Raw genomic sequence first — 27,720 nt, forward strand, 5'->3', positions numbered from 1 at the left:
ACTTTTTTACTGAACTGCTTTTGAAAAATAAGCCACACTGCTGCCTCCTGTCCAGGCTCAGCAGTGGAAGCTGTACTGTGGGATAGGGAATTTCAATAACCACAGCAGCAGAACGGGGACCCCAGCAGAGCTGCCCCATCCTCACAGGGGAATGAGCTTCCCTTCCAGGAGGGTGTTTGGCTTTGGGGAGAATGGGGAACATCCTGGCTTCCCAGAGCTGAGTGTGACCTCACAGCGGTGCTGGCAGATCTCTGGGACTGGGGGTGTCCCTGTGGGGTTAAATGGGAACATCCCAGATCCCTGTGGGGTTAAATAGGAGCATTTTGGGTCCCTATGGATGGGGGTGTCCCTGTGGGATGCTCCCGTGGAGCTTCTCAAGTGCCACGGCAGGGGCGAGGCGGGGCAGCCCTCGGGAAAGGTTCATGAAGGAAGGTTGTGAAGGAGGGTTCGTGAGGGAGGGTTCGTGAAGGAAGGTTGTGAAGGAGGGTTCATGAAGGAAGGTTTGTGAAGGAGGGTTCGTGAAGGAAGGTTGTGAAGGAGGGTTTGTGAAAGCAGGTTCATGAAGGAAGGTTGCGAAGGAAGGTTCGTGAAGCGCTCACCGGCCGCGCGTCCCGCCCGTGCCGCCGCTCCAGGCTCCCGGCGGGGCCGGGCCGGGGCGGAGCCGGGCCGCGAGCGCCGAGCGCGGCCGGGCGGGGCCGCCGCCCCCGCGGCAGGTGCGGGCACAGCATGGCCCGGGCCGAGCGGCTGCGGGTGAGGAGAGCCCGGACCCGGCCCGGCGGGGCTGGGGGGTGGCTGGGGGCTGTGAGGGCTCTTGGGGGAGAGTGGGGGCCACTGGGGATGTGAGGCAGTGAGGGGGTGAGGGAGTCCCTGGGAAGCTGAGGAGGTCCCTGGGGCTGAGGAGGGTCCCTGGGGGCGGGGGGGGATCCCGGTGAGGGTCTGGGGCCACAGGGGTTCTTGGAGGGGTGTGGGAGTGCCTCGGGAGCTGTGGGACCGTGGGGATCCCTGGCAGGGTGTGGAGGTGCCGGACGGGGTGTGGAGTCCCTGGCGGTGTGTGGGACTGTGGGGTCCCTGGCAGGGTGTGTGGGGTCCCTGGCAGGGTGTGTGGGGTCCCTGGCAGGGTGTGTGGTGTCCCTGGCAGGGTGTGTGGGGTCCCTGGCAGGGTGTGTGGGGCTGTGGGGTCCCTGGCAGGGTGTGTGGGGTCCCTGGCAGGGTGTGTGGGGTCCCTGGCAGGATGTGGGGCCGTGCGGGTGGATCCCACGGGGAGCTGTGTTCGCTAAAGGAGTCCCTGGCAGTGCGGGCCCACCCAATGAAGGGGATGGGCGCTCTGCGAGGGGCTCCTGGCACGCGTGGGTTGTTCAGGGGAAGGGGCTCCTGGCACGCGTGGGCTGTTCAGGGGAAGGGGCTCCTGGCACGCGTGGGTTGTTCAGGGGAAGGGGCTCCTGGCACGCGTGGGGCTGTTCAGGGGAAGGGGCTCCTGGCACGCGTGGGGCTGTTCAGGGGAAGAGGCTCTCTGTGGGGTGGTGCAGAGGGGTGTGGGTGTGGGTATGGGTGTTGGTGTGGGTGTGGGGTGGCCATCCAGCCCCCATCCATCCCCCCTGCTCCGTGTCCCAGAACAAGCTGGTGGAGCGCTGCGAGCGGATCCAGCTGCAGAGCGCGGCCATCGCCCGGCACGTGGACGAGGTGCTGCCTGCCAAGGACCAGGCTGTCCTGGTGAGTCCCTGCGGCTGGCCCTGCCTGCTCCCTGCTCGCCATGCCCCGCAGGGATGCTCAGCTCCCGGGGAGAGGCGGGGAAAGGTCGGGATGCGGCTGTGGAAATGGAATGCCAGGGTGTGCCTGGAATTCCTGCTTCATTTGCCTAGAATGTGTGCACAGACAGTGGTGTGAGTGTACAACAATCAAACATCCTACTAGGATCAGTGCCTTAGAATTCCTGGGGTTATTTATTCCTTGCTGTCACTGAGAATGAGGACAAAGGATAGAATCACAGACTGGTTTGGATTGGAAGGAACCTTAAAGACCACCCAGTTCCAGTCCCCTACCATGGGCAGGGACACCTCCCACTGTCCCAGGTTGCTCCAACTTCCATCCAACCTGGCCTTGGACACTTCCAGAGATCCAGGGGCAGCCACAGCTTCTCTGGGCAGCCTGTGCCAGGGCCTCACCATCCTCGTGGGTGATATTCCTTCCCAATATCCCATCTAACGCTGCCTTCTGGCAGTGGAAGGTCATTCTTTCCTGTCCTGTCTCTCCAGGCTCATGTCCCAAGTTCCTCTCCAGCTGTCCTGGAGCCCCTTTAGGCACTGGAAGGGGTCTAAGTTCTCCCTGCTGTCTTTTCTTGAGGCTGAACACCCCCAGCTGTCTTAGCCTGTTGTGTGAATGTGTGGAGATTTGCTGAGGGTTTGGGACTGGTGTGGTGCCAGTGGCCTGGGCTCAGTGAAGGGAGTAGCACTAGTGGCAGAGCCCAGGAGCAGTGGGGCTCCCGTGGGTGCAGCAGGCTGATGTGCTGCCCTGCCCTGCCCGCAGAGCGCGGCCAGCGCGGCGCGGGAGCTGGTGATCCAGAGGCTGCTGCTGGTGGGGAAGGCCTGTGAGAACGAGGAGCAGCAGCTGCTGGAGAGGGTGCACGCCGAGGAGGAGCGGGCGCACCAGAGCATCCTCACCCAGCAGGTGCACTGGACTGAGGCTCTGCACAAGCTGGGTGCCCTCCGCACCTACCTGGTGGACATGATCACCAACCTGGATGACCAGGACCTGCTGGTGAGTACTGCCAGTCAGGCAGCCCAGAGCTGAACTGCACTTTTTGTTGTGGGACTTCAGTCAGTCTTCAGAGCTGCTATGCTGGCACTAGGGAGGCAGAGGTGGACAGACAGGAACCTCCTTGACCTGATCCTCATAAGTCTCTGTGGTTTTCTGGTAGTTCTTAGAGCATGTGCTCTGCCTGATCCTGCTCTTGCTTGCAATGAGGTCCAGAACCACCCAGGTTCAGGTTTCCAAGCTCTGGGCTTGTAGTTGCCCTTAGGCTGCACAGCCAGGACAGCTCTGGGTTGTGAGCTGCTCTTACAACAGTTAGTTGTACCACCAGTTTTCTGGTGTTTAGTTTTAATCAAAACTGACCCTTGGGAGCACCTGCAGCTCTTCAGGAAAGTCCCCTGTGTTGCCTGGCTTAGCCCTGTTAGAGAGCAGCCTGTGCTTCCCCTTGCTCAGTTCCTTCTCTGGTTATTGAATCATTTGGGTTTACCCAAGTGATTCCTCTCATTTTAGATGTGAGCAGGACCTCTGCCTTGCTACCACCATGCTCAGCCTCTGCTTCCCACGTGTAAATTTGTGAGGAAGGGAACAACAGCTTGGCTTGGAAAACAGACCTGATCCCATGGAAAGAGGGCAGATGTTCCTTTGGTGGGAAAGGCAGTTCCTGTCCTGCCCCAGCACCTTAGTGTGCTGGGCTGTAGCTGCACCATAAAGGGGAGAGGTTGGAGAAGGATCCATCAGCTCCCTGTGGCAAAGAACAGCCACACCCTCAGGTTCTCCTTTTGGAAGGGAACTAGGGGGTTCATGTGCTCTCCACCTTGGGTTGTTGGTGCTGGTACTTGTACCTATCTGGAATATCAAACATGCCATGCCACAGGAAAGCTGAAGGCATGCAAAGTGCCCTGCTTGGATTTGAGCAGGGATCAGGTATTTTCTTATCACTGTGCTGTACCTTGAGTGTGCCTCATGCCCAGCACGTACAGAAAAAAGTGGGACTGACCATGAGGTCACCTGACTCTTGGCTCAGTCCCTCTGCAGCCTTCCTCCTTTGCTGAAAGCCCTGGGGTTGTTTGCTGGGAGCACAGGCTGTTCCTGCAGTAGGGTGGGGAAAGAGAGGGAACAGCAGACAGTGCCCCAAACACAGGTGCAATGTATGGTCTTCAGCCATTCCCAGTCATTCTATGAGTGGGAAATGCTGCAGCTGAAGAAAGTGGATGTTGGATGCTCCTGCTGCTCCCCAAAGCTGGGGCTGGGGTGAGGGATGGCTTCTGTGGGTCAGGAAGGGGAACACTGCTCCCCAGGTCCTGGGTTTGCTGGTTTGGGGTGTCTTCTGTGGGGGTTTAAGCTGTGTGATGACTCTTCCTCTCCTTGTCCCCAGCGTGCAGAGCAAGAGATCTTCGAGAGGTCAGTACCCAACTGCTCCTGGTCCTTTCCCTGACCCTGCTCCAAGCTTACCCTGCTCCTGCTCCACACCTGCTCCTGTGCTGCGTGCCTCAGTGACTCAGGCACCCCATGACACCTCCTTTGTCCCTTTGCTGCTTTTGTTGAGGACAAGCACAGAGCACAGAGTTGCCAGCGTGGCCTCTTGTCTCTGCTCCATGTGCTGTGCTGCACCTGGAGATGCTCCATGTGCTTTCCCAGATCAGTCCTTGCTTATGGGAGAACTTCTGCAGCTCCTTAGAAAACCACCGGGTTTGCTGGGGGATGGAGTAGGCCTGTGCCAGGCTGCTGGCAGGGGGTGGGGTGGTCTGGGCAGGGAAAGCCAGGTGCAGGTCTCAGTGTCCTCAACAGCCCTGTCAGTGACATTGGGCTACCCTTCCTGAGGAAGCACCTTGGTGGCTGTATTTTTATTTAATCTATTTAATTTTATTTAAGTTATTTATTTCTGTGGCTGCTGTGAGGGTGGTGGCCCTGGCTGCACTATGCTGCGTAGAGGGCCTGGGGGGGGTGTTTGTGCCTGTGGAGAGTATGGAATGTGCCACAGCACATGTCCAGCAGCCAGTGCCACAACCTGTCCTCACAACCAGGAGTTCTGTGTGTGCTGCAGGTCACAGGAGTAGCAAACCCCTGGCTCTGTGCTGGGTGAAACCTGGAATCCTGGCTTGCTCTGTGCCCAGACCGTGGGGCTCTGGCAACAGAGGGAAATCTGATTCTCTGCCTGTGCATTGTGCTCCCCTAGTACCCTGATGGCTGCTCTCAAGACACATTTATTTACCCTGTGACTGCTGAGTGAGGAGTGTTGACTCAGGCTGCTGGGATGTGTTTTATAACACTGTAGCCCTTTCACAAGGAGCTGTAAGCAAAGCCAACTGAAAGTATCACTCAGAGTGAGAGCTGGCCAGGCACCCCTGCTGTGGTCTCTCTGCAGCCAGAGCTGCTCTTTAACCTCTGCCATACCTCCTCATGATCTTTTAAACACCTCCCAGCACAATAAATGATTACATTTTCAAGCAACTCCTGTTTCCCTGTGCTAGGACGGAGGTGGCAGAGGGAATCTTGGAGCCACAGGAGTCCCTGAAGTTAAACTTTAATCAGACCTGTGTTCAGAGTCCACTGCTGCATCGACTGTGGGCCTGTGCTGTGCTCTGCTGCCTCACAGGTGAGTGTCTCACTCACATCTCACATGCTCCAGGGATTCTTCACCCTCACTCACTTTGTGCCCAGACAAACACCCTCCAAACTTCCTCAAGCTGTGTCCTGCCCCTCTGCACTCCCAGCCCCTGCTTGTTTCTTCAGGGAGGCAGCAGCTGTGGGAGGTGTAGGGGATGCACTGGGGGCTCCCCCATTGCAGGTTGTGGCTCAGGGAAGAACTGGGGTTTGAAAAGACTGTCTGTTTATCCGCTCTGTGGCTTTAACGTTGTGTGGTTTCTTTTGCTGTTTCCTGGGTCTCTGGTGACAGCAGTGAAGCTGATGCTGCTGTGGGGCTCTCTCACAGAAATCTCTGTTCACAATGTTTTAGCATTGGGCTGCTGGGGACTTTGAGAGGGTGATTTCATCTGTGGGGTGTCTGGGGCTGCCCAGTGCAGGGAGCAGTGAGTAGATGGAGCAGTGTTCTGATCACAAGCTGAGGTTGTGCTGTGCACGAGCTGGTGGTTCTGGAGGTGTTTGTGCTCTGGCTCAGCTCCTGCTGTACAGCTGAGGCTGCACTGGAGGCATTTGCCAGGCTCTGGGACTGGTTCACCTGGTTGTATTAGCAGAGAAAGAAGTTTTTCCTCTGGCTGTGATATGCTTGAATGGCTGGTTGTGAAATGTTTGCTTTTATTCTGGCTTTCAGTCTGATGTTAGATATTTCAAATGCATTTTTTTGTTTCTCAGAGATGACAGTATCCTTTGTAATTTGCCTTGTGAACAGTCCCTAGAGTGGTTTTTCCAAAACTTCTATACAGACTTCTGATTTCTGCTCATCTTGCTGTGATTCTGATGACTGTTTCCAGTTTTTCCTTGTTTCCAGACCTACCTCCAAGGTCTCCACTTCAGACTTTTATTGCTCTCATGGTTAGCTTGAGAGTCCATGCCTATCAAGCACTACCATCATGTGTTTATCTACTGCAAACTCTGGTGTTTCTCTCCCTTTGTGATTAATTTCCCTCTTGGAATCTGTGAGTGCTGGCAGTTGAGGAAAGTGTCCCTGCAGGGTGTTGGGATTAGGTGATCTTTAGGGCTCCTTCTGACCCAAATCACTCTGTGATTCTATGCCTGCCCCTGCTGTGGTGCATTGACACTGTCACAGAATTGCTCAGGTTGGAAAAGACCTCTAAGACCACCCAGTCCAACCTGTGATCACCACCTTGTCACCCAGCCCAGAGCACTGACTGCCACGTCCAGTCATGCCTTGGACACCTCCAGGAATGGTCATTGCACCACTTCCCTGGGCACTCCCAGTATTTAACAGCACATTCAGTGAAGAAATTCTTCTTGAAAGACTCAGTCGAGCAGCTTCTCAATGTTCAGGGCCATGGAGTCAAGCAGGAAGCCTTTCCCTAATTTTCTTTGTTGTGACAGGGTTTTTGTAAGGATTCCCCTCCCAACATCCTTGTGAAATGTAATGACTTTAAGGCATTCAATTCTTGTGATGGGTGTGCTGGTGCACTTAGTGCACAGGAATTCCATTCTGTTTTGGTTTTTTTGAGTGTGTGGTTACTTGTCACGTCATTACTGTGTGCTGAGGATGCCTGGTGTATCCTTGTGGATCTCATCAGTTCACAGGCCACCCTGGACAAAGCCTTAGAGATTTAATATTAACAGCAGTGGTCTGAGCTTGCCTTAAGACACAGTTATGTGAAATGTCACTCTGTGGTCCCTTCTCCCAAAGGCAGGTGAGCAAGTGCTGTCTTGTTTATTTGCTTGAAAACAGAAAATTCCAAGCCTTGATGGCTCACTCCATAAGTTCTAAAAAACTTGGAAAACAGCTGCAAAAGGGTCTCCATTTAACTCTCAAAAATAAACATGATTCCTTTGATGCCTTTACTTGTCATCCAAGTTTCTGTATCACTTTTGTTTGGGGTTGGCAGCTTTTTCCTTATACTATGAGATGATGTAAATCTGACACCATTTTGAGAGAGATCTTGGTTCCAGGGAACTTGGATTTTTAAAAGTAGTCAGATGTGCTGCAGCTCACACAAATGTGCTTCACAGAGCTGTTAACCATAGGAGTTTATTGTGCTGGTATCCCTCATGCCTCAAGGCCTGATAGATACAGGACACAGAGAAAATAGACCTGGGTCAAGATGAATTCCCAGTGGAATCATTAATCAGAATTACATGTGAAAATCCAGATTTAACCATGACAAAACACTTATGTAAGGGGCAAAATTCCCTGATCCAAGTTACTCTGCTGTTACTTTGCCAGCACTTCCCCTCCCTCAGATGCTCCTCTGGAGCTGCAATTCCACAGCAAAGCAATGTGGGTGTCAATGTGGTTTCCCTGCACAGACCACCAGGATGCAGCCCTAGGTTAACTGTGTGTTGCACAACAGGAGGTTTAGTGCCCTCCTTCTGCCAGAGGAAGATAAAGTCTGGTGCTGCTCTGTTTTCTATGAATTCAGAGCAGTATTTGGCTTCCTGGAAAGCTGCCCTGCACACCAGCAGCGTGGGCAGTCCCAGAAGCCCATGGAGAGCTCAGGTTTGGCTGCTGGGTGGGGAAATAAATCATGAGATGAATGATGCTGGCAGCTGCTGCTGAAGGAAATGCTGGCTTCAGCTCCTCTTTGGGTTCACTCTTGCTTGCAATAACTCCTACCTAACGTGCACAGGTGCATGGCACTGATTTGCAAAGGGGTAATTCAGCCTGGGTTCATCTGCCAGGGAGCACCTGGGCAGGTGCAGCCTGAGGAAATCCTGGAGCTGCTGCTGCTGTTGGGTGCTGTTTGCTCTTAGAGGGATGCTGGCCTGGGTCCTGAGTGTGTTGGGCTCTGGGATGACCCTGCTGAGGTCATCCTTTGGTTCTGTAAGGGCTCATGGTGCTGGATGCTGAGCAGAGGCTGTTGGGCAATGCTGGTGCTGACGTGACAGGGTAGAGCTGCTGGCAGGGGTGGGAGAGCCACTGAGTCACCCCTCCAGCCCTGTTTCCATGGTGGTTTGAGACCTAAAATGAATAAAGTGAGGGTGGGGGAAGGCAGGGAAAGGAGGGGCACCTGCTGGCAGGAACTGGCTCTCTTCAGGAGCAGGTGAGTCAGCCTCATCCCTGCTTCACCAGTCTGGGGACTGAAGGACACACTTGTGCAGTTCCACAGCCTGCAGACCCACAGAGGGGTCTCAGGGGAAAGCATGCAGCCAGGACAGGGCACCATGATCTTAGAGGTCTTTTCCAGCCTCGACAGTCCTGTGATTCTATGATTTTGAAGTTGTTCAGACCCACAGTGGGTGCTGTGTCCTCTGGCCAGCCTGGGCTGCTGCTGGGGCTGGGTGTGTGCATCTGGGCACCTTCTTCTTTCACAGCAAAGCCAGATCCAGCCATGCTCAGCTCTAAGCCTGGTGCCACCTCCCCACACTCACTGCTCCCAGCACTTCAGGGTGGGTTGATCAGCACCTGGGGCATTGTAGCAGGAAAGAGATTTCCCTGCCCAGCCCTCTCCAGTCCTGTTTTTCCGGCTTTGCAGGTTTTCTGCACACAGCCCTCCCAGTCATTCGAGACTCTTGGCTCCCCTGGCTGGAGGAGGAGTAGCCAGGTCCTGCTTACCCACTCTGTGGGTAGGAAAGGACAGGAACTAGGTTTGGATCTCTCCCAGAAGTGGGATAAACCAAACCTGCTGAATTGTTTTGTGGGGAGTCAGGCCAAGGTCAGAGGAAGATGAGCAGGGCCCTTAGTGCAAGGTGGAGAGGTGTCTGCTGAGTCTGGGCTTTGGTGAGTCTCTGCCTTGTTGTGGTCCTGGCTCAGAGAAGCTGTGGCACGCAGCACTGTCACCCTGGGGAGCAGATGGGGCCCCAGGAGTGATCTGTGAAGAGAGGTTGGTTGCATTTGTGTTTCTCATGCCACAACTACCTCAGGTGGTTCAAGTGGTAGCCAGAGTCAGTGCTCATCACGTGGCTTCTCTTGCAGGCTCACAGGAGATTCACATCGATGAGAAAACTCTAAGCCCCCACCTCAGCTTGTCAGAGGACAAGAGGACCCTGACCTTCAGCCCCAAGAAAGCGAAGGTGGACTCGGACTGCCCCGAGCGGTTTGACCACTGGCCCAACGCTTTGGCCACTGCACCTTTCCACTCGGGGGTGTGTGCCTGGAAGGTCAGTGTGGAGCAGAGCTGTGCCTACAAGCTGGGGGTTTGCTACAGCTCCGTGCCCAGGAAGGGCTCTGCCAACGAAGGCCGCCTGGGCTTCAATGCTGCCTCCTGGGTCTTCTCACGCTACGATAAAGAGTTCCGCTTCCTGCACGCGGGGCAGCCCCAGCCCGTGGAGCTGATCAAGGCCCCGGCACAGATCGGGGTCCTGCTGGACTTTGCAGGGGGGGAGCTGCTCTTCTACGACCCCGACTCCTGCGCCATCCTCTTCTCCCACCGCGAGGCCTTCCTGGAGCCCGTCTACCCCGTCTTTGCCGTGGCACACCAGAGCATCTCGCTCCTCCCATGAGCGGGGCGTGCCCCTGTGACTCTGTGCTCTGCGAGTGCCTGGGGGTAAAGGAGCCCGGGCAGGGCTCTGCCTGTGTCCGGGGGCCTCCAGACAACACCTGCCTTCACACTACACCTGTTCCTCGCGTGTTTTCTGCAGCTTTCCTCTCGTCCTGGAGCCTACACCCTGTGCTGGGGTGAGGGGTCTGAGAATGCCTGGCTGGGCCAGCTGCTCCTAGGTAAATTGTTTGATTTCTGTCCCACCAAAGGCAGCTTTCCAGTCTGCTGGTGGGCTGGAGGGAGAGTAGTGAGATACGTATGGAGAAATAGCAGGGAGGAAAGGGACATGCCGTGCTCTACAACTCCTTGACAGGAGGGTGGAGCCAAGAGGGGTCAGGCTCTGCTCCCAAGCAACAGTGAAAGGATAAGAGGAAATGCCTTCAATTTGTGCCAGGATTTAGGTTAAATAGTGGAGAAAATTTCTTCACTGAAAGGGCGGTCAGGCCCTGGAACAGGCTGCCCAAGACAGTGGTGGAGTCACCATCCCCATCCCTGGAGGGGTTTAAAAGGTGGTGTGGATGTGGCACTTGAGGACATGGTTTAATGGTGGCTTAGGCAGTGCTGGGGGAGCTGTTTGACTCGATCCTAAAGGTCTTTTCCAACCTAAATGATTCTGTCATTGCCTGATTGGGACACAACTGGAGATGCTTTTGGGAGGAGCTACTCCATTGCAGAGCAGGGACAGTGCAGAGGGCTACCCCCTGTAGAGGAACTATACTGGGAGAAGGACACTGCTGAGGGACTGTGGCCAGGTCTGGGCAGAGGAACAAGCAAAGAGCAGCAGAAACCAAAACTGAGTGTCCCCAAGGAGTGGGGTTTGAGGGTAATGTGGTGCAAACACAGGGAGCTGATGGCAGCAGGCAGGAAGGATAGGTGTAAGCCTGAAGTTGAGCCAGAGAATGGGGTTTTGAATAATCTTTAAAAGGTCATCTTTATTTCTCACTATCTAAATCAGTAGTTTGTTAATTGGCAATTCATTAAGTGAAATTGTCCAGCTCCAGACTGTTTTAGCCACAGCAGGAGACTTGCAGGCACCTCCTGCCTGCCTACTGCTGTTGGGGAGGGGGGGGATGTTGGTGAGGTGGCAACGCTGGGGTACACTGAGGGTGCAGGGCCTGGGAAGGGATGCCCTGGGTGGACAAACCTTCTCTGAGAAAGGCCAGCACTTATATTGGGGGCTGCTTGAGCCTGTCCCCCGGGGTGACTGAGAAGGGATAAACCTCTGCATCTGCCTTCATCTCCTGCCACAATGAGCCTCTGGAGTGACCCAGTCCCAGCTCTGTTAGGGGATGACACCACAGCTGACCCTCTTCAGCAGGTGTTTTTAGAGCCATGAAACACATCTGCTCCACTGCTGGGTGTCAGAAATGTTTTATTGCATGAACACTCCTCCTGCCCACCTGGCAGCAAGAAATCTCAGTCAGGACAGTTCAGCAGCACTGGATCCCTGGGAACGGCAACTACTCCTTCTGGATGCGAGCCAGGAGGTGGCTGAGCGTGGGCAGGACGTGCTCGGGGGGCACCTCCTGCTCCTGGTGCTGGCCGGCCGGCCGCAGCAGGAAGCCGTGCATGCCCGCGGCCCGGGCTGCCCGGTAATCGCGGCTGTAGTCATCGCCGATGTGCGCCGCCTGCTCGGGCCGCGCCCCGCCCAGCCGCAGCGCCTGCTCGAAGATCCGCCCGTCCGGCTTGGCGACGCCCGCCGCCTCGGAGGTGAGCACGAACTGGAAGTGGTGCCGCAGGTTGCACTGCGACAGGATGACTTCCAGCCGGCTGTCGAAGTTGGACACCACGCCCATGCGGAAGCCGAGCTCGCGGCACCGGTTCAGGGTCTCGGCGGCTCCCGGCAGCATCTCCCAGCTGTGGGAGCTGCAGTAGTCGCGGTAGAGCTTTTCAGCCACCTTCGTCAGGGCTGCCTCGTCCAGCACGCCCGAGAGCCTGAAGCTCTGTTTGATAACATCCAGCCACCACTGCCGGGAGCTGAGCCCCTGGTTGTGGCCGTAGTTGGGGAAGCGCCGGCTCTGGGCTCCGTACACCTCTCGGAAGGAGCGCCCCAGAGCCTCGGGCTGCACCTGCAGCCCCTGGGCCCGAGCCTCGGCCGCGTAGCTCTGGCCCACGGGCTGCCGCAGCCGCAGCAGCGTGTCCTTCACGTCCCAGGTCAACAGGCGCAGCCTGAGCATGGCCTCAGCAGCGCCCGGGACAGCCCAGCCCCGCCGTGCCGCTCACGCCAGAGCGCTGCGGGCACCGAGCCCTCCGTGCACCGCACTGCGAGCCTCGGTGTACCTCCGGCGGGGCTCAGGGCCCCTCTGGGACCAGGATGGAGCGCGGCACGGAGGGCAAACCCTGCTCCAAGTGCCGGGGGCAAAGTCTGCCGGGCCGGGGCAGCGACACTCCCCACGGGGGTGCTGCAGACGGACCGAGCCGAGACAGCGGGGCTGGAGCCGGCTGCGGATCCGGGGCACGGCCGGGGTGTCCGGGCTGGGAGCACCGCTGGAAGACAGCTGCAGATTCGCGGTGCTCCCGCGGGTCCCGGAGGAGAGGGGGGGTGCCGGCACCCACCAGGCCGAGATCCCGGAGAGGGAGGGGCGCGGGCTGGAGGAGCGGCAGTGCCGGGACCCGGAAACACCGCCCCTCCCGGAGAGCCCTCCCACCCCGGAAAACCCGCCCGTCCCGGCATTCCCTCCCCGCCCGGAGATCCCGCCCCTGCCGCAATGGCCGCGCTCAGTGCCGGCCCGCCGCCTCCCGCAGCCAGCGCAGCAGCTGCGGGGTGAAGTAGGTGATGATGATGTCGGCCCCTGCGGAGAGACGAGACGCTGGAGCCAGCACGGGGGATAGAGAGAGAGGGGGGGACACGGGGCCGCAGCCTCACCTGCACGCCTGAAGGCCGTGATCGCCTCCTGCACAGCCGCCTCCAGGCTGAAGGCGCCGGCCTGCGCGCCGTGCCACAGCATGGCGAACTCCCCCGAGACGTGGTACACGGCCAGCGGGTGCGTGGGGTGCTGCGGGGGCGGGTCAGCGCCGGTCAGCCGGGGGACACCGCCGCTGTGCCCCGCGCACAGAGCCGCTGCCCGCCCCGCACACCCCACTGCCCGCCCCACAGACCCCACTGCTCACCCTGCCCGCCCCACAGACCCCACTGCCCGCCCCACTGCCCACCCTGCCGCCCCACAGACCCACCCCACTGCCCACCCTGCCCGCCCCGCACACCCCACTGCCCGCCCCACAGACCCCACTGCTCACCCTGCCCGCCCCACAGACCCCACTGCTCACCCTGCCCGCCCCACAGACCCCACTGCCCGCCCCACAGACCCCACTGCTCACCCTGCCCGCCCCACAGACCCCACTGCCCGCCCCACTGCCCACCCTGCCCGCCCCGCACACCCCACTGCTCACCCTGCCCGCCCCACAGACCCCACTGCTCGCCCCACTGCCCACCCTGCCCGAGGCCTCACCCGAGCCTTCACGTCCCTCACGAGGTCCAGGTAGGGCATCCCCGGCTTCACCATCAGCATGTCGGCGCCCTCCCGCACGTCCCGGTCCTGCACGGCAGCGCAGGGACAAGAACAGCCCGTTTTGTGCCAGGATTTGGAGCTGAGCATTGTGTTCCCCGGGAGGCTGTGAGCCCCTCATGGCCCAGGTGGCCCTTGCCATACACCTGGTGCCTGGGGAGATCTGGTGGCATCCCCTGCCCCTGGCACCCCAAGCCACAGCGGGGCATGGGCACAGCAACTGCACAGCTACCAGAGCTCAGGCTGGGGCACACACTGGGACAGCTCTGCCAGCCTGACTGATGGGCCTCGTGTTTCTTTGGCTCATGGAAGGGGAAGACCTTTGACCATTTGCCTCCCAGCCTCTTGCTTACCCCAAGCCCTGTGGGTGCAATCACCCAGCCCCATGTGAGGGTTTCCCACCCCACAGCCATAACCCCACACACCTACACTGAGGGTGTCCCACCCCACAGCCATAACCCCACACCTACACTGAGGGTGTCCCACCCCACAGCCATAACCTCACACACCTACACTGAGGGTTTCCCACCCCACAGCCATAACCCCACACACCTACACTGAGGGTGTCCCACCCCACAGCCATAACCTCACACACCTACACTGAGGGTGTCCCACCCCACAGCCATAACCTCACACACCTACACTGAGGGTGTCCCACCCCACAGCCATAACCCCACACCTACACTGAGGGTGTCCCACCCCACAGCCATAACCCCACACCTACACTGAGGGTCTCACCCCACACTGAGGTGTCCCAGGCCATACTCACCACAGCACGCACGGCCAGGCCCCGTGCGCCCGGGGGCAGCTGGTAACAGCGCCGGTCCCCAAAGGCAGGTTTGGACAGCGCTGCATCCCTGCAGAGGGGCAGAGAGCAGGGGTGAGCAACCTCTGTCCCCCACCTCATCCAGCTTCAGAAACACGAGGAGAGGCCAGGACAAGCATTGGAGTCACTGAGCCATGAACAGGGGGCACTCCTGGCGCAGTTCAGCACTCAGGGATTGCTCTGGGAGGTCCTACAGGCCCAGGCTGGTCCTGGGAGCTGTTTCAACACCCACTGCCCTCCCCATGCCCAGAGTCTGGGTAAAATCGTGTCAGGCTCTTTTCCAAGGCTGGTTCCGTGGGGGCGCTCTGCCAGGCTTGGGACAAGCTGACTAAGCTGAGCCTTGTCCCTGAAGTCACCCTGTGGGGCAACACTGACTGCTCCTGGAAGCTGCAGGCAGCTCCATCTCTGCCTGCCTTGCCACCAACACTGAGCAGGCGAAGGGCTGGGATGGGAGATGACCCTTCAGTGACCTTCCCACCAACCAGCCTCTCCTGGGCGAGGTACATTCATCTCCTTTTTGCATGGAGAAGTAGGAGTAGGGTGCTACAAAGTGACCAGTGTGGCCCCACATGCAGCCCAGGCTCTGGACAAGCCCCTTTCCCAAGGGAGGGAATGCACTCCCAGGCAACCTGGCCCCAGCTGGGCACACCTGGCTGAGGACAGACCCACCTGAAAGGGCCGTAGAAGCACGAAGCAAACTTGGCACTGTAGCTCATCACCGAGACCTGCAGGGCACAGAGGGGCTGTGAGGGCTGGGAGCTCAGGGCCACATCCCAGTGCTGGGACAGGAGAGATTCCCTCCCATGGCTTTATCCTCCCTGCCACAGGAGCCTCACCCTGCCTGGGCCCAGCCAAGGACATTCCCCTGCTGTGTGTGCTGGGGCAGAGCACTGCCTGTGGCACCGGGGGGGGGATGCCCCTCCTGCCCTGCCCTGCCCTGCTGTGCTGCAGCTTCCAGGGATGTGGCTCAGCACACGCTGGCCCCTGGCTCACCTTGTTGCCCAGGTCATTGGAGATCAGTGCCTGCTTGATGGCTGCAATGCGCCCGTCCATCATGTCTGAGGGAGCCACAATGTGACAGCCTGAGGGGAGAGGAGGACAGGACAGGACAGGACAGGGGTGTTGAGAAGCACTGGAGGCTTAGGAGCTGCCTGGAACAGCAGGGGAGCACTCCCAGCTGGAGCCAGGCCCAGTGTGCTTCAGGGTCTGCCCAAAGTCAGAGAGGGCAGCTCTGTGAGAGCCGAGCTGGGCTGGCACTCCGGGGTCCCCACCTGCTTTGGCATAAGCCAGCGCCACCTCCGCCAGCCGCTGGCAGCTGAGCTCGTTCTGGATGGTGCCATCGTCACGCAGGATGCCTGCCAGACAAACCTGGGGTTACACAGGGGACAGACAGCTGCTGCTCAGTCCCCAGGGGAGTGTGGCCCTGGGGACAAGCTGTGGAGATGCTCAGAGCAGCAGTGGGGAACTTGATGTGTTGAGGGAGGTGGATAAAGTCCAGGAGCCCTCTGGGGACTCCCGAGGGAAGGCAGAGATGGGGGACATGGAGGGGTGCTCAGACTCAGGGGCCCTAAGGGAGGGTCTGAGCCACCCGTGCCTCCCACCCTGTGGTCAAAACCCAGGAGAGGTCACCCAGGCTCAACTACACCAGTACAGGGAAGCCAAGTCTTGGAGCAGGAGCTGGCCAGACCCTGAGCAGAAAATGGCAAATCCCAGAGGCAGGAGAAGGTGCAGAGTGCAGCCCAGCCCTGCAGCCTGTGCTCACCACAGTGCCCATGCGAGGTGTAAGGGCACAGGCAGACATCACAGGCAATCAGCAGCTCTGGGAAGGTGGAATGGATCTTCCTGATGGCCTGGATGGCAGGAGTGCCCTCGGCATCAGCAGCAGAGCCTCTCTCATCCTGTGAGGGCAGAAACCCCTCAGCATGCACAGCTGACACTTCCCACCAGCTCCTCTGTGGCAACAGCTATGCCCAGGAAGCATTTCCTGAACTGTGGACCCCACTGAGGGAAAAGGGAGATGGGCAGCTAGGGCAGGTTTTGGGGCCACCTGCAGAGCTCTGGGTGTCACTGCAATATCCCATCCCCATCTGCTGTGCTCAGTGGGCTGTAATCACAGCCAGAGACTCTGAACTGCTCCTGTTTGATCAGGACCCCACCCACCCCCACTTGCTCTGCCAGCCCTGTGGCTATCCCAGCACCTCCACACACATGCACTGACCTTGTGGACCTTGCTGGGCACCCCAAAGATGAGCACACACTTGAGGCCGTCTTCAACAAGGGGCCGCAGCATCCCCTCCAGCTTGTTCACTCCATACCTGAGCAGGGCAAAGGGGAGCAGCTGCCAGGCACCCACACCTGCTCTGTGGGGAGAGCTGCCCTGGCACTGGGATGCTGCCCTGTGAACAATCCAGCATCACCAGGCAGTGGCTGGAGCTACAGGGGAGGTGTTGCCTGAACACTGGGAGGAACAATCTGAGCCCTTATCGGGGGCTCCAGGAGTGCTATCTGCCCAGCATGCACACTGCTCTGGAGGGATGGGCAGACCCTGACCTTGGATCCCTTATCTTGGTGTCCCTGCTGCAGATCCAGCACACTTTCCCATCACAGTACCCCTGCTAATGTGGCAGCAGATGCAGAGGAGAGCTTCCAGTCCAGTAGGATCCAATGCAGGACCAGATGCCACATCCTTGCAGAGGTTTTCTGGCTGCTGCTGGAAACCCTGTTCACTTCCAGCCTCCCTGTGTGCCCAGCCCAGCCTGGGAGTCCTCTGGGACAGAGTCAGAGCCTGGTGCTGTCCCTCCCAGAACTGACACTTCTTCAGCACTCCCTGCATGACTTCCTCCACTCTCTTAGTGGATGAACATTCCCATCTTGCTGATGCAGGAGATCTCCAAAGCAGGAACCAGAGGGCTGGAAGCCTGGCTCATGCTCAGGGCATAACTGAACCCTCCCCAGACACAGGGCATAGCAGTGACTGGGGGCTGGATTCATACCTGGCTTGTCCAGGAAGGCTGGGAATTGGCTCCACGGCATCAGGGCTGTCACTGTGGGAGGTGGATGGGAGAGACATGAGCGCCTGCTGTGAGAGGGAAGCCTCTCTCCCAGACTTGCCCACAGGAACTCTGAACTGTTTAAGAGCTCAGGGGGCTGCAGTGATGGACCCAGCCAGTCACCCTGGGGCAGGCCCACCCCTGACCCGAGAGCTGGGCTCACTCACGTGACAAAAATGGGGTAGATGAGGTTGGAGGCATCGAAGGCGGTGGCCGTGCACTGCCAGGAGCGCAGCACAGGGTGGAAGTAGCCACTGTGGAGAACAGAGTCTGCCTGCATGGTGGGCTCTGCTGGCAGGGAAGGAGACTCTGAAACCAAAACAAACCAGCAGGGCTCTGGTCAGCTGCTGCTCTTGGCACACAGGAGGAGGGGCTGGGATCCAGGCTGCAGGACTGACCTGTCCCATGGTCATCCATGAGCTGCAGCCCAGGCAGCTCCACCCCAGATACCTGGGTGCTGCAGGACCCCATCAGCAGTCACAGCACGGCCCTTCCCATTAACAGGGCCATCAGTGACTTCCACACAAACCTCCCAGTTCTGTGTATGAAACCCCCATTTCCAGCCACTGACAACCTTCCCCAGCAGAATCATGTTTACCCTCTGCAGGTTCCTTTTCCTGAGCCCCAAGAGGGGTTCATTCACTGTAGTTTTCCTAAGTGCTGAGAAATTGTGGGACACAGTTTGTATGGAGAGGATACAGAGCTGCTGTGTGATCTTTAAGGTCCCTTCCAACCAAAGCATTCCATGATTCCATGTAGCATCACATATTTATGGCTGCAGTGTGAAGGTGCAGTTATAGAAGGGTAGGGGCACTGGAGGAGAGAGGCATGGGACCCTCCAGGGCTCTAAAACTCTCACACAACTCTCACACTTACACAAATCCAGTGGCCACTGACTGCTGAAAGAAAACCATGGAGTTGGGCAAAACTGATTTCAGAGATAACAAAATTCACACATAAATCAATCATTAGCTATCTCCTGGTTGAAGCTTCTTCTGTAGCAATGCTTTATTCTCTATCGGATTTAGTAGTAATTCAGACCATTAAGAATTACATTTCCATGAGGGCACAATTCCCACCACCATGTTGGATGTGATGGAAGGGGCCGTGGGAAGGGAGCTCTCCTGGGATGAGGTGTTTGGCTGCAGTGCAGAGGAGCAGCTGCACAACCCAAACAAGGGACTGTTTGTGCAGAGCAGCTCCACACAGGCTGCTCCCACCAGGCCACATCCCTCAAACACCCTGTGCAGAGGAGCTCAGGTGCCCTGGGAGACAAAGCAAAGCTCCTGCTGAAGAGTGTGGATTTTTGGGAGCTGGAACCTGAGGGAGGTGGGCAGGAGCAGAGCTGAGATGGAAAGAGCAGGTGGATTCCTGTGCAGGGAAGGACAAGGCTTCCCTAGGGAGATGGAGCAGCAGGAGGATGGGATCTATCTCAGGGGAGCAGCCTTGGCCCCATCCCAGGAGGGGTTCCCCAGGCAGAAAACCTCACTGACTCCCAGCCTGCATCCAAACAGAGCAGAGTGGGATCAGAGTCTGTGGAGGCACAGCTTCCACCTCCCAGCACAGGATCCAGGGGAAAATGTTTTACACCAGCACCCACAACACCAGCCAGTAAGAGAGCTGGGCAGGAGATGGCTCAGTTCTGGAAAACCTTCAGTATGAGATGTTTCACCTATTTTACACAATCCAGACCCTTAAGATGTTGTAATATGGAGCCAAACCCTGTCACAGCACCCCAGTGCACAGGACACTTGGAACAAAGGGGAATTGTGTTCAGTCCAGGGCTGGAATTGAGCCTCTCACACCCCAAGGATTCGCTGCTGCTTGGGGATGAGGAAAGACCCCTCTTGGTTAGAGGCTTACACGCATAAAAAGCCTGAATGAAAACATCAGGTGATGCTCGTGGGGGATGCAGAGCAGCTGACGGGCACGCTGGCAGTCATGGCATCCCTTGGCAAGTCATTTTTAGCCCTTGGAACGCTGCCGTCCCAGTCCTTACTCCGGGGAAGGGGACAGCCCCGGGTGAAGCGGAGCTGGCAGCTCCAGCAGCGCCCGGCTCCAGGCAGGGCTCCAGGCAGTGGCAAACAAAGGGCTCAGTGAACAAAACCCACCTCGAGAATCCAAAAAATGCTTTCAACAGTTAATCCCACCAGAGGGAGGGGAGGGGGCCGGGTGGGACCAGAGGCACCTGACTGGATGGGACAGATAGAGCTCCAAAACCGCGCTCTGGAGCGAGGAGGAGGCGGCACTGGGTGGGATTGCAGAGCCGAGATAAGAGCGGGACGGGTGGGTCCTCCTTCCCAGCCACAAGGGACAAGCTGCGGCCCAGCCGGTGGGACGAGGACACCGGGGTGGCACAGCCGAGGACATCGGGGAGGAGGGCAGGGCCGCGGGGCGAGGGCTGCAGGAGTGTGGCAATGGGGACATTGCGCCACCCGCTGCGCCCCGGGCTGGGGCTGCTCTCCCGAGATCCCGCAGGGCTCCCGGCACAGCAAATTAACCTGTCCTCAACATCCAAGGCCCAAACCTGTCTTTCTAAAGCTCTTTGCCCCGCGCACGCCGGAGGAGTTCAAGGACAGGTCGGCAGCACAGCGGCTTCACCTTTGCTCCTTCGCACTGGGGCCAGTCCAAAGCCGCAGCAGCCGAACCTGGCACCCGAACCCGCGGCACTGCCCCGGGGACCTCGCTGCTCTCGAGGGACGGGAAGCGGCTTCCCAAGGGTGAACCCCGGCCCTTGGCACCCGCACCCATAGGGGACAATTTTCGGGAACGGGCTGGAGGCAGACCCGGCGCTGCTGCGGCTCCCGACAGCCCCGCACGAGCCGGGAGTGTTTGTTCCGTCTCGTCTCATCTTGGCAGCAAGAAGTGTTCCAGCATTTCGGGACACACAGGCACACGTGGCCTCAGACGTGAGCACAACTATTTAGCTAAATCCCAGGGACATGCAAACTCCCAAAATCCCAGCTGGGGACGGACCGGGTGTTCTCGGAAAGTGGAGCTCCCCAGGCAGACATCGGAGCTATGGGTTAATTAACAGCCACTAATGCAGGTCAGGCTGTTCGGGCAGGTTTCGCACTCCAGGATGGGAACGGGGATGCTCAGGGGTCTGGAATTACACCCCAGGACAAGCGGGAGCTCGGGACCGACGCCAGCTCGCAGCATCACACGCTGCTCGCTGCGTCCCCCGCCGTTGCCACGGTTACCGAGAAAAACCGAGCAAAACCGAGCAAAACCTGGGTTGTCCTTGCTGCGTAACCCGGGGCTGCCCTTCCTGCCTGCACCCAAGCGCGGCCGGGCCCCATCCCTGGAGCCATTCCCCGGCAGCCTTGCAAGGGGCCGAGGTCGGGCACCGGAGAAGGGGCGGACGCCCCAGCCCCAGCTCCAGGTCCGCTCCCAGCCCCGTTCCCATTCCCAGTCCCGCTCCCGGCACTCACCGATCGCCGCGTCCGCTCCGGCCGTGCGACAGTGCCCGCTAGATTTGCTTAGCCCCGCCCCCAATTAGCATATCCCCGCCCAGCGGAGGGGCTGGCGGGAAGTCTCGCGCGGCGCGGCGCGGCGCGGGAAAGGCGGCGCGGGGATTTGGGGCACGGCCTCGGGGTGCTGCCGTGCTCTGCGTGCGGGGCCAAGCCATCCCGTTCCGGGTGCTGCAGGGGCACCTGGAGCCAGGTCTGAGGGGGGACAGAAGGCAGGTTTTGGGGGGTCATGGAGGTTGCAGCAAAGCTCTGGGGTGCTGCAGGACCTAGAGCCAGATTTTGGGGTGCTGAGGGGGACATGGAGCAGGGTTTTGGGGTGCTGGAGTTCTATGCAGACCTGGAGGCAGATTTTATGATCCTAGAGTGGCTGGGGCAGGGTATTGGGGTGCTGTGAGGGTTTGGAATGCCGGAATGTTCGGTTAAGGAGCATGGCTGGGAGGCTGGGGTGGTGTGGAGCAAGGGTTTGGGGTGCTGCAGAGGCACCTGGAGCTGAGTTTTGGGGTGCTGGGGGTCTGCCAGGCCCAGGGAAGCCCAGCCCCCTGCGTGGTCTCTCAGAGCAGGGGAGATGCCAGGATCAGGTTTAGTGCAGGACATTCTGCAGCTCCCCCACCAAAGCACCATTCCCTGGCTGGCTCCAGTGCAGAAACGCTGGATCCAGATCCTGGATCTCCTCCCCAGCCTAGGGCCTCTCCCTGGAGCGAGGGTGAGCTGAAGGCTCCTTCCCCCAGAGACATCAGTGACCTGGCAATCCCCTTGTTCCTTCCAGTCTCCACAGCTCCCTCCCTCCTCTCACAGAGACCAGGTTGCAGCAGCCTTCATCCTCCCCTCATCCTCCTCCATGTCAGCTGCTCCACAAACCATTTCCCAGAGCACTTCCTGCTGCCTTGGCTGCATGCTCCCATCCCACTTATGCAACCACAACTTGTTCATTTTGTAACTGACTGAAATACGAGACCCCATTTCTGTAAAAAAACAAAAATAAATCTGGCTTTTATTTAGATCTCATTCCCTTCCAGAATATGCACCCCAGATATGTGCTGAAGAGGAAAAGAAAAAAAACCACAAAGAGAGGAAAAGAGCTGGAAGGTGGGTGTTTATCAGAGATGTTAGGAACACATCATCAGTTCAAGCCTTCCACAGCCTGACTGAATGCCAGCAGAAAGTAGTCAGGAGAACATCTGTGTTGGTTCAGTTCTTTTCAGAAGCTGGGCTTGTGTGCGTGTGAAAATCCAGTGTGCCAGAAAAGCAGGAAAGCAGGGTGCTTCTTGTGGGTAGCTGCCACCATTTTTTTGGATTCCAGGATTCCTCACAAAGTGCTATTTTAAAACTGCACATCATCAAAACTTGGGGGTTTTAAATGTACCTAAAACTTGGTGAGGGATAAAGGCATCAGAACTAAGAATTCAAGTGGAAAAGCACAAACCTACACTAGCACAAGGGATACCAACAGCTTCTCTCAGCCCTTCTTTCTTGCAGGAGCCTTTTTTGAAACCACGTGGGCCCCTGGGTGGGAGCACCCTGTCCCTGCTGCCCTCCCACAGGCATCCATGTCCCTGGAATGACCAGTGAAGGCTACAGAGGGACCTTGGATGCAATTAGCTTGTTCCAGCTGGGAAAAGGGGAAAAAACAACCACAATTCATGTTCTAGCACATCTCAGCTTGCTGCAGGAGCTGCTGCTGCTGCTGCTACAGGGGGACAGGTGACACCACCAGACCCCAGTGCCACCACTGACCTGTCACACCCCCAGCACTGCACTGCACCTGTTTTCAGCCCTGCTCCTCATTTCAGCCCTTCATTGTGCTTCAGGTTTTAAATAATCTCTTTGTCTCCCAGGGCTCTCAAAGACACTTTCAGTGTACAGTTTACATGGTCAGCACTGTGCGTTTTTCAGATTTGGGTTAGTTTGGGTGAGTCAGTGAGTGAGCTCATGGTCCCTGTACAGCCACCCTGTGCTGCTGGGGCTGAAGGACACAGTGTCACTGTCACAGTACAGCAGGGAGGGAAGGCACAGCCAGGATGTAAGGAAACAAAGGGAAAAAACAACTTGGACCTAAATCTTTAATGTGCAGCTTCCAAGCCTCTGGACACCATCACCTACCTTCTACACCCCAAAAGTGATCTAATGATCTACTGGGTTCAGCCCCTCATAATCAAGACTCTCATGTTCTCCTGGCCAGTTTCTGCACTGAGCACCCACCAGTTCTTTTTTCCTCTCTTTCAGAGCCAGCCCAGCATCCAAAGCCCAGGTAGTGCCTGCCCAGAGCCTGAGGAAAGCCAAAGCCCCCCAGGCACAGGGAGGAGCCGCCCTGCCAGGGGAAAAGCCTCAGCAGGACTCCTTTATGTACAAATTACAGCCCAAAGGGCCAGGCCACAGAGGGGCAGTACAAAGCTCGAATGGAAACAGGAGGGGACACAGCAAGGTTGATTTACAGCGTTTCTGTCCCTCTGAGAACACCCCAGCCCCTGCCCACCAGCAAGCTCAGTTGTCCACCTCTTCCTCATCGTTTTGTTCTTCCTCCTCCATCCTTTCATCATCATCATCATTGTCCTCCTCTCGGCTCTTATCTTGCTCCTCTGAGTCTGCCTTCTTGTCTTTATCTTTCCTGGCCTCCTTCTTTCCTTTCTGCTCCCGCCTGTAAACTGGAGGAGAGGAACAGTGAGGGGTCAGCGCTGGCAGGGACAGGTCAGTGGCTGAGGTCCAATGTCCACTTGCTCTCCCAGCTTTTGAGGGGAGCAGGGAACTCAGAGCACAACTCACCCTATGAGCTGAGCTGTGCTGAGCAGCTCCATAGGAAATCAGGTTAAATTTCAGCAGAAAAATGCTGAAAAGGACGCAGGTCACATTTACAGGCAGCACCTACGGCTCTCCTTAGATAAACATAATAGGGGAGTGAGAGCAGATGAGACTTTCTCAATCCTCATCAGTTGTGCAATAATGTTATCCTAGTCCCGTTAAGGTGCACATTAGTTACTCCCCAGGCAAACTGCAGTGTAGGATGCTGGGCAAAGAGAAGAGAAACAAGACAGGCAATAAGTGTTGCTTGTCCAGCGTTTGATGGTGCCTCTGAGAGCCCCTGGACACCCACAGAGCACAGTACCTTCAAGGGATTCCTTCAGAGGGGCCACGAATCTCTGGAACTCCATCTCCTCCATGGCAGACAGCACGTCCCCAGCATTCAGGGTTTTCCTCTTCCCCTTCATGGCAAAGTTATTTGCACTAGGCAGAACCAAAAAGAGAGGTAATTGGGAACTGTTAGCAATTCCATCTTGTTTATTGAATTCATAAGCAACTTTAAAAAGCTGTCCCCTAAACATTTAGGGACTTATATCATTTACTAAAGAAGGTTTGGGACATTTCTGTTTACACTGGCTGGCTGTGCTTTCTCACAGTGTTAGTTTCTGCTCCACAGACCTTTTCTACGAGCAGGAAGAGAAAGCCTGAACCTTGGCTCTGACAGTTCCACACAGCCCTGGAAGCACCTGACACTAGAAAAGTGACTGCCTGCACAGAATATGCCAAGCCAACCCAAAAATGTGACTGTGTCCTCTGTGGCAGCTCTTGCCCTAACACAGCTTTGTGATGAAGAGCCTGAAAGTGAGCCAAGTGCTCCTGCCTTTGCCAGGAAGGCTGTGCAGCCAAACTCTAAGGTTAATGACAGTTTGGGACCCCTCTTTTTGGGACATGGCTGTGTCCAGAGCCCAGCTATCTTCCCATGGGCTGCTCTGGGCAGTCCAAACCTGCTGCAGCCTGGTTTATTTATATAAACAGACCATACAGAAAACAACAGTGGGAAAGAGTCCCCAGGTCAGCAGAGGTGAATTATCAATCAAGGGCCCCAGTGAGTGCTGCAGGACTTGTCCTTACCATGATGTTGCATACAGCACAAACACACTGGCTGCTCGGGAGATTGCACTCCGGGCTTCTTTGGAAATGTTGACTCCATCAGGAAGCTGAAAAACAAATCCAACCTTTATCAGCAGCTGCTAAAAGTGACTTAAACTCACATAATTCACGTGTCAGTTTGTTAAAGCTCTCAGAGGGCTCAGAAGAAGTGGGAACTGCTCTGGGGTGCTGTCACAGGAGCCCTGCTCTCAGGTGGAAGCCAAGGGCAGTAGGAATGTGTCCCTGAGCAGAAACCCAGTGACTCTGGAGTCTGGGTCTGGCCACTGTCTCCAGGTAAATCATCCTGTGACTACCCAGCTCCTGACACGCCTGCCAGGCCCAGACCCACTCAGCAACACCTCACAGCTCCGGACCGAATGCACTAAATCAATCACTGGGAATTATTCTGGATTTTTATATAGCCATGAACTTGTGTGCTGAGGCTCTGGGGGGCCTGGTTCTGACAGTGCCACTGCGGGAGCCGCACTGTGGAGCATCCCTCGGGACACTGCTGGGGCGCTGTAGCCCCGGTACCCGGGGGGGACAGCCCAGGGCAGAGCCGCGGCCGGGACACGGCTCGGGCCGGGACCGGGGCCTCCCGGAGCCGCGATCTGCCGGGCCGGGCTCTCCCGGGGCCGGGTCCCGCCGGGCCGGGCTCTCCCGGGCCGGGCTGTCCCGGGGCCGGGTCCCGCCGGGCCGGGCTCTCCCGGGGCCGGGCTCTCCAGACTCCCGGCTCCGCTGGGCCGCGGGGCCCGGCACCCACCGCCTCCTTGATGATGCGGGTGATGACGGCGTTGGGCAGGTTCAGGTCCTCCGGTCTCTCCGCCATCCTGGGCCTCCTGCAAGGCAAACGCGGCGTCAGGGGCGCGGGGCTAGGGGGGATCCCGGTGGGTCGGGAGGGTCCCGGCGGGACAGGGATCCCCTCAGCACCCCGGGCCCGCACGGACGCGGATCCCGGCCCGGCCGTACCCAGCCCGGCCGCAGCCAGCCCGCGCTCCGCCGCCCCGCCCGCTCCCGGCGCGCACCGCGGGCCCGGCCCCGCGGCGGGAAATGGCGGCCGAGCGTGAGGGGAGGAACGGCGGGAACGGGAGAGGGGCAGGCCGGGCTGTAGGGGTGAGTGTGGGGACAAGTGCAGGTGCAGCGCCAGGTGATGGGGGACGGACAGGGACAGATTCACATGTAGGTGATGATGGTGAAGGGACAGGGACAGGTGAAGGGACAGGTTCAGGTGAAGGGGTAGGTTCGGGTGAAGGGGTAGGTTCGGGTGTAGATGAAGGGACAGGGACCGTTTCAGGTGATGGTGAAGCGACAGGTTCAGGTGCAGATTGTGGGGAATAAATGCCCATTTATTTCACAGAAGAAGGGACAGGTTCAGGTGCAGATTGTGGGGAATAAATGCCCATTTATTTCACAGAAGAAGGGACAGGTGCAGGTGCAGATTGTGGGGAATAAATGCCCATTTATTTCACAGAAGAAGGGGCAGGTGCAGGTTCAGGTGGTTCCCCGCAGTCTCTGGGGGCTCAGGGCTGTCGGGGCTGGGGCAGAGCCGCTGCCTGTGGGAATGTTACCAAGATCCCAAAATCCTCGGGATCACCAGCCTCCCTCTAACACTGGTAGCATTCAGCACTAAGGCATTACTGTGTCCTTGGCCAAGAACTGTGTTGCTGATGAAGTTCCAGCCTCTGCATAATGCAGATATAAAACTTTTTCACTTATCTGTACATTTTTAGCAAATTAATGTTCATTGTCTCTAATGGCTAATTACATAATTCTCTTCATTACTTAGCATTCTGTCTGTTGGTTGTTAATTTCTCACTCTTCATGCTAATCAGGTCCATATACTTCATTACTTTTCTAATCTTTTTCTCAGTCGGGGAATCTCCAATTTTCCAGGCCTTAATCTCTAAATTTTCTGCTTACTCCAGCACCCTTGAAGGTCATAAATTTAAGCTTTCAGATGTCCAATCTCCAACTCCCTTTGTCTTTGTTTATTGAAGCTTGCCAGGGTTACTTTTAGCAAACTTGAGGTTTTGGTTATTTATTGATCAAAGTAATTGTAAGAGCCTGAGAAGAAACTTAACTAGTGGTAGCTGAAAGTGCACTGGCTGCAATTAATTAAAACAATTTGTTAGGAAAGCTACATAATTTCCAACAGGAAATAACATCTTTTTTCCCCCCACACTGGTTTCTGGTCTCTTCCCTTGTTGCTGTGTAGGGCACAGGGCCTGTGGGCTCCTCCATCACTGCCATGCCTGGCCTAAACTCTCTAATTCCATGAGATTTTATCCCTGTTATAACCTGACCAGGTTATTAAGTAAACACAGAGTGCAAAAAGACAGATTAATTAGGTGCTGTGTTAGGGTGACACTTAAAATTGTGAGCAGTGGTTGACAGCAGAGCTCTTTTCCATGGAAAATGGGAATTTTCTATTATCAACACTGCCCTCAGTGTTGCTATTATAGAGAGAGTTCACAGGATCTTGTGAGCCCAGGTAAAGGTAACTGTGCTGGGAGAAGCACACACAAAGTACAGGGCTTGTGTGAGCCCTGGGTGACTGTTCCAGGATTAAAAAACTCCATCCCTGCTGTACAAACCGTGTGAGTTTTGTTTTTAGCTGCTTTCCATGTGCTCTGCTGTTGACCCTGGCTGCTGGGTGTCCCTGGGCAGGTGTGGCAGGGAGGAGGCTGCAGTCACACCTGGAGACTGAGCTGCTGTGACAGCGACCATGGCAGGCTCAGATCCTGGACAGATCAGCTGCTGGAGCCCTTGGGAGCCACTGCTGCTCATTTTGGTTTCTGTTTTTGAGATCATGATGTGTTTTTGTCCATGAACTGAGAGCCAAGAGAGGTGGTGGTGTGGCACTGCCTGGGGAGGGGCTGGGGCTGCCCAAATCCAGGGATGTAGCCCAAAGCTGCCCCACCCCCCAGCAAAGCCTGGGCTGGGACCATCCAGCTCCCTGTGTCCTCATGACACAGCAGGCTCTCCTTGCTTCCTGGTGTGAGTCTGTATTTGTTTTTAATTACAATTTTGGAGGTTGGTACATTGAATCCCAGGAATGGACAGTCCACTCTCCACCTTCCACTATCCCAGGCTGCTCCAAGCCCTGTCCAGGCCCGGGACACTGCCATGGAT

General features: G+C 57.2%; 4 protein-coding genes across 4 annotated transcripts; 1 reads left to right on the forward strand and 3 right to left on the reverse strand.

Moving 5' to 3' along the window:
* Positions 1-630: 630 nt before the first annotated feature.
* Positions 631-10,793, forward strand: BSPRY (B-box and SPRY domain containing). Its single transcript, XM_079324027.1, has 6 exons — positions 631-750; positions 1,612-1,710; positions 2,524-2,754; positions 4,124-4,149; positions 5,220-5,344; positions 9,284-10,793. The coding sequence occupies exons 1-6, from the start codon at positions 727-729 to the stop codon at positions 9,808-9,810; spliced, it is 1,032 nt and encodes a 343-aa protein (XP_079180153.1). The 5' UTR covers positions 631-726; the 3' UTR covers positions 9,811-10,793.
* On the reverse strand, positions 10,752-20,725 carry ALAD (aminolevulinate dehydratase). Its single transcript, XM_079324028.1, has 12 exons — positions 20,665-20,725; positions 17,398-17,537; positions 17,174-17,224; positions 16,399-16,495; positions 15,943-16,078; positions 15,452-15,535; positions 15,174-15,262; positions 14,850-14,905; positions 14,124-14,211; positions 13,298-13,384; positions 12,715-12,844; positions 10,752-12,640 (listed from the first exon to the last, which is right to left on the reverse strand). Exons 2-12 carry the CDS (start codon positions 17,508-17,510, stop codon positions 12,567-12,569), a joined length of 1,005 nt encoding a protein of 334 aa, XP_079180154.1. The 5' UTR covers positions 17,511-17,537; positions 20,665-20,725; the 3' UTR covers positions 10,752-12,566.
* Positions 11,309-12,025, reverse strand: HDHD3 (haloacid dehalogenase like hydrolase domain containing 3; the record flags this gene model as incomplete). Its single annotated transcript, XM_079324029.1, has 1 exon — positions 11,309-12,025. The coding sequence occupies one exon, from the start codon at positions 12,023-12,025 to the stop codon at positions 11,309-11,311; it is 717 nt and encodes a 238-aa protein (XP_079180155.1).
* Positions 20,726-22,749: 2,024 nt separating the features above from the next.
* POLE3 (DNA polymerase epsilon 3, accessory subunit) lies at positions 22,750-25,633 on the reverse strand. The gene is made up of 5 exons (XM_079324107.1): positions 25,573-25,633; positions 25,352-25,427; positions 24,571-24,656; positions 23,804-23,922; positions 22,750-23,345 (listed from the first exon to the last, which is right to left on the reverse strand). The coding sequence occupies exons 2-5, from the start codon at positions 25,415-25,417 to the stop codon at positions 23,185-23,187; spliced, it is 432 nt and encodes a 143-aa protein (XP_079180233.1). The 5' UTR covers positions 25,418-25,427; positions 25,573-25,633; the 3' UTR covers positions 22,750-23,184.
* Positions 25,634-27,720: the final 2,087 nt, after the last annotated feature.

This window comes from Erithacus rubecula, assembly GCF_903797595.1.
Source record: "Erithacus rubecula genome assembly, chromosome: 21".
NCBI lineage: Eukaryota > Metazoa > Chordata > Aves > Passeriformes > Muscicapidae > Erithacus > Erithacus rubecula.

Excerpts from the sequence above, each read along its gene's own strand:
- ALAD (XM_079324028.1), bottom strand. The coding sequence starts at position 17,510 with ATGCAGGCAGACTCTGTTCTCCACAGTGGCTACTTCCACCCTGTGCTG. Across the intron at positions 15,536-15,942 it reads CACCTCGCATGGGCACTGTG|GCATCCTGCGTGACGATGGC; the intron begins GTGAGCACAGGC and ends TTTGTCTGGCAG. Across the intron at positions 14,906-15,173 it reads CCAATGACCTGGGCAACAAG|GTCTCGGTGATGAGCTACAG; the intron begins GTGAGCCAGGGG and ends TGTGCCCTGCAG.
- POLE3 (XM_079324107.1), bottom strand. The coding sequence starts at position 25,417 with ATGGCGGAGAGACCGGAGGACCTGAACCTGCCCAACGCCGTCATCACC. Across the intron at positions 24,657-25,351 it reads CCCGCATCATCAAGGAGGCG|CTTCCTGATGGAGTCAACAT; the intron begins GTGGGTGCCGGG and ends TTTGTTTTTCAG. Across the intron at positions 23,923-24,570 it reads GTGCTGTATGCAACATCATG|TGCAAATAACTTTGCCATGA; the intron begins GTAAGGACAAGT and ends GGTTCTGCCTAG.
- BSPRY (XM_079324027.1), top strand. The coding sequence starts at position 727 with ATGGCCCGGGCCGAGCGGCTGCGG. Across the intron at positions 2,755-4,123 it reads TGGATGACCAGGACCTGCTG|CGTGCAGAGCAAGAGATCTT; the intron begins GTGAGTACTGCC and ends CCTTGTCCCCAG. Across the intron at positions 4,150-5,219 it reads GAGCAAGAGATCTTCGAGAG|GACGGAGGTGGCAGAGGGAA; the intron begins GTCAGTACCCAA and ends TCCCTGTGCTAG.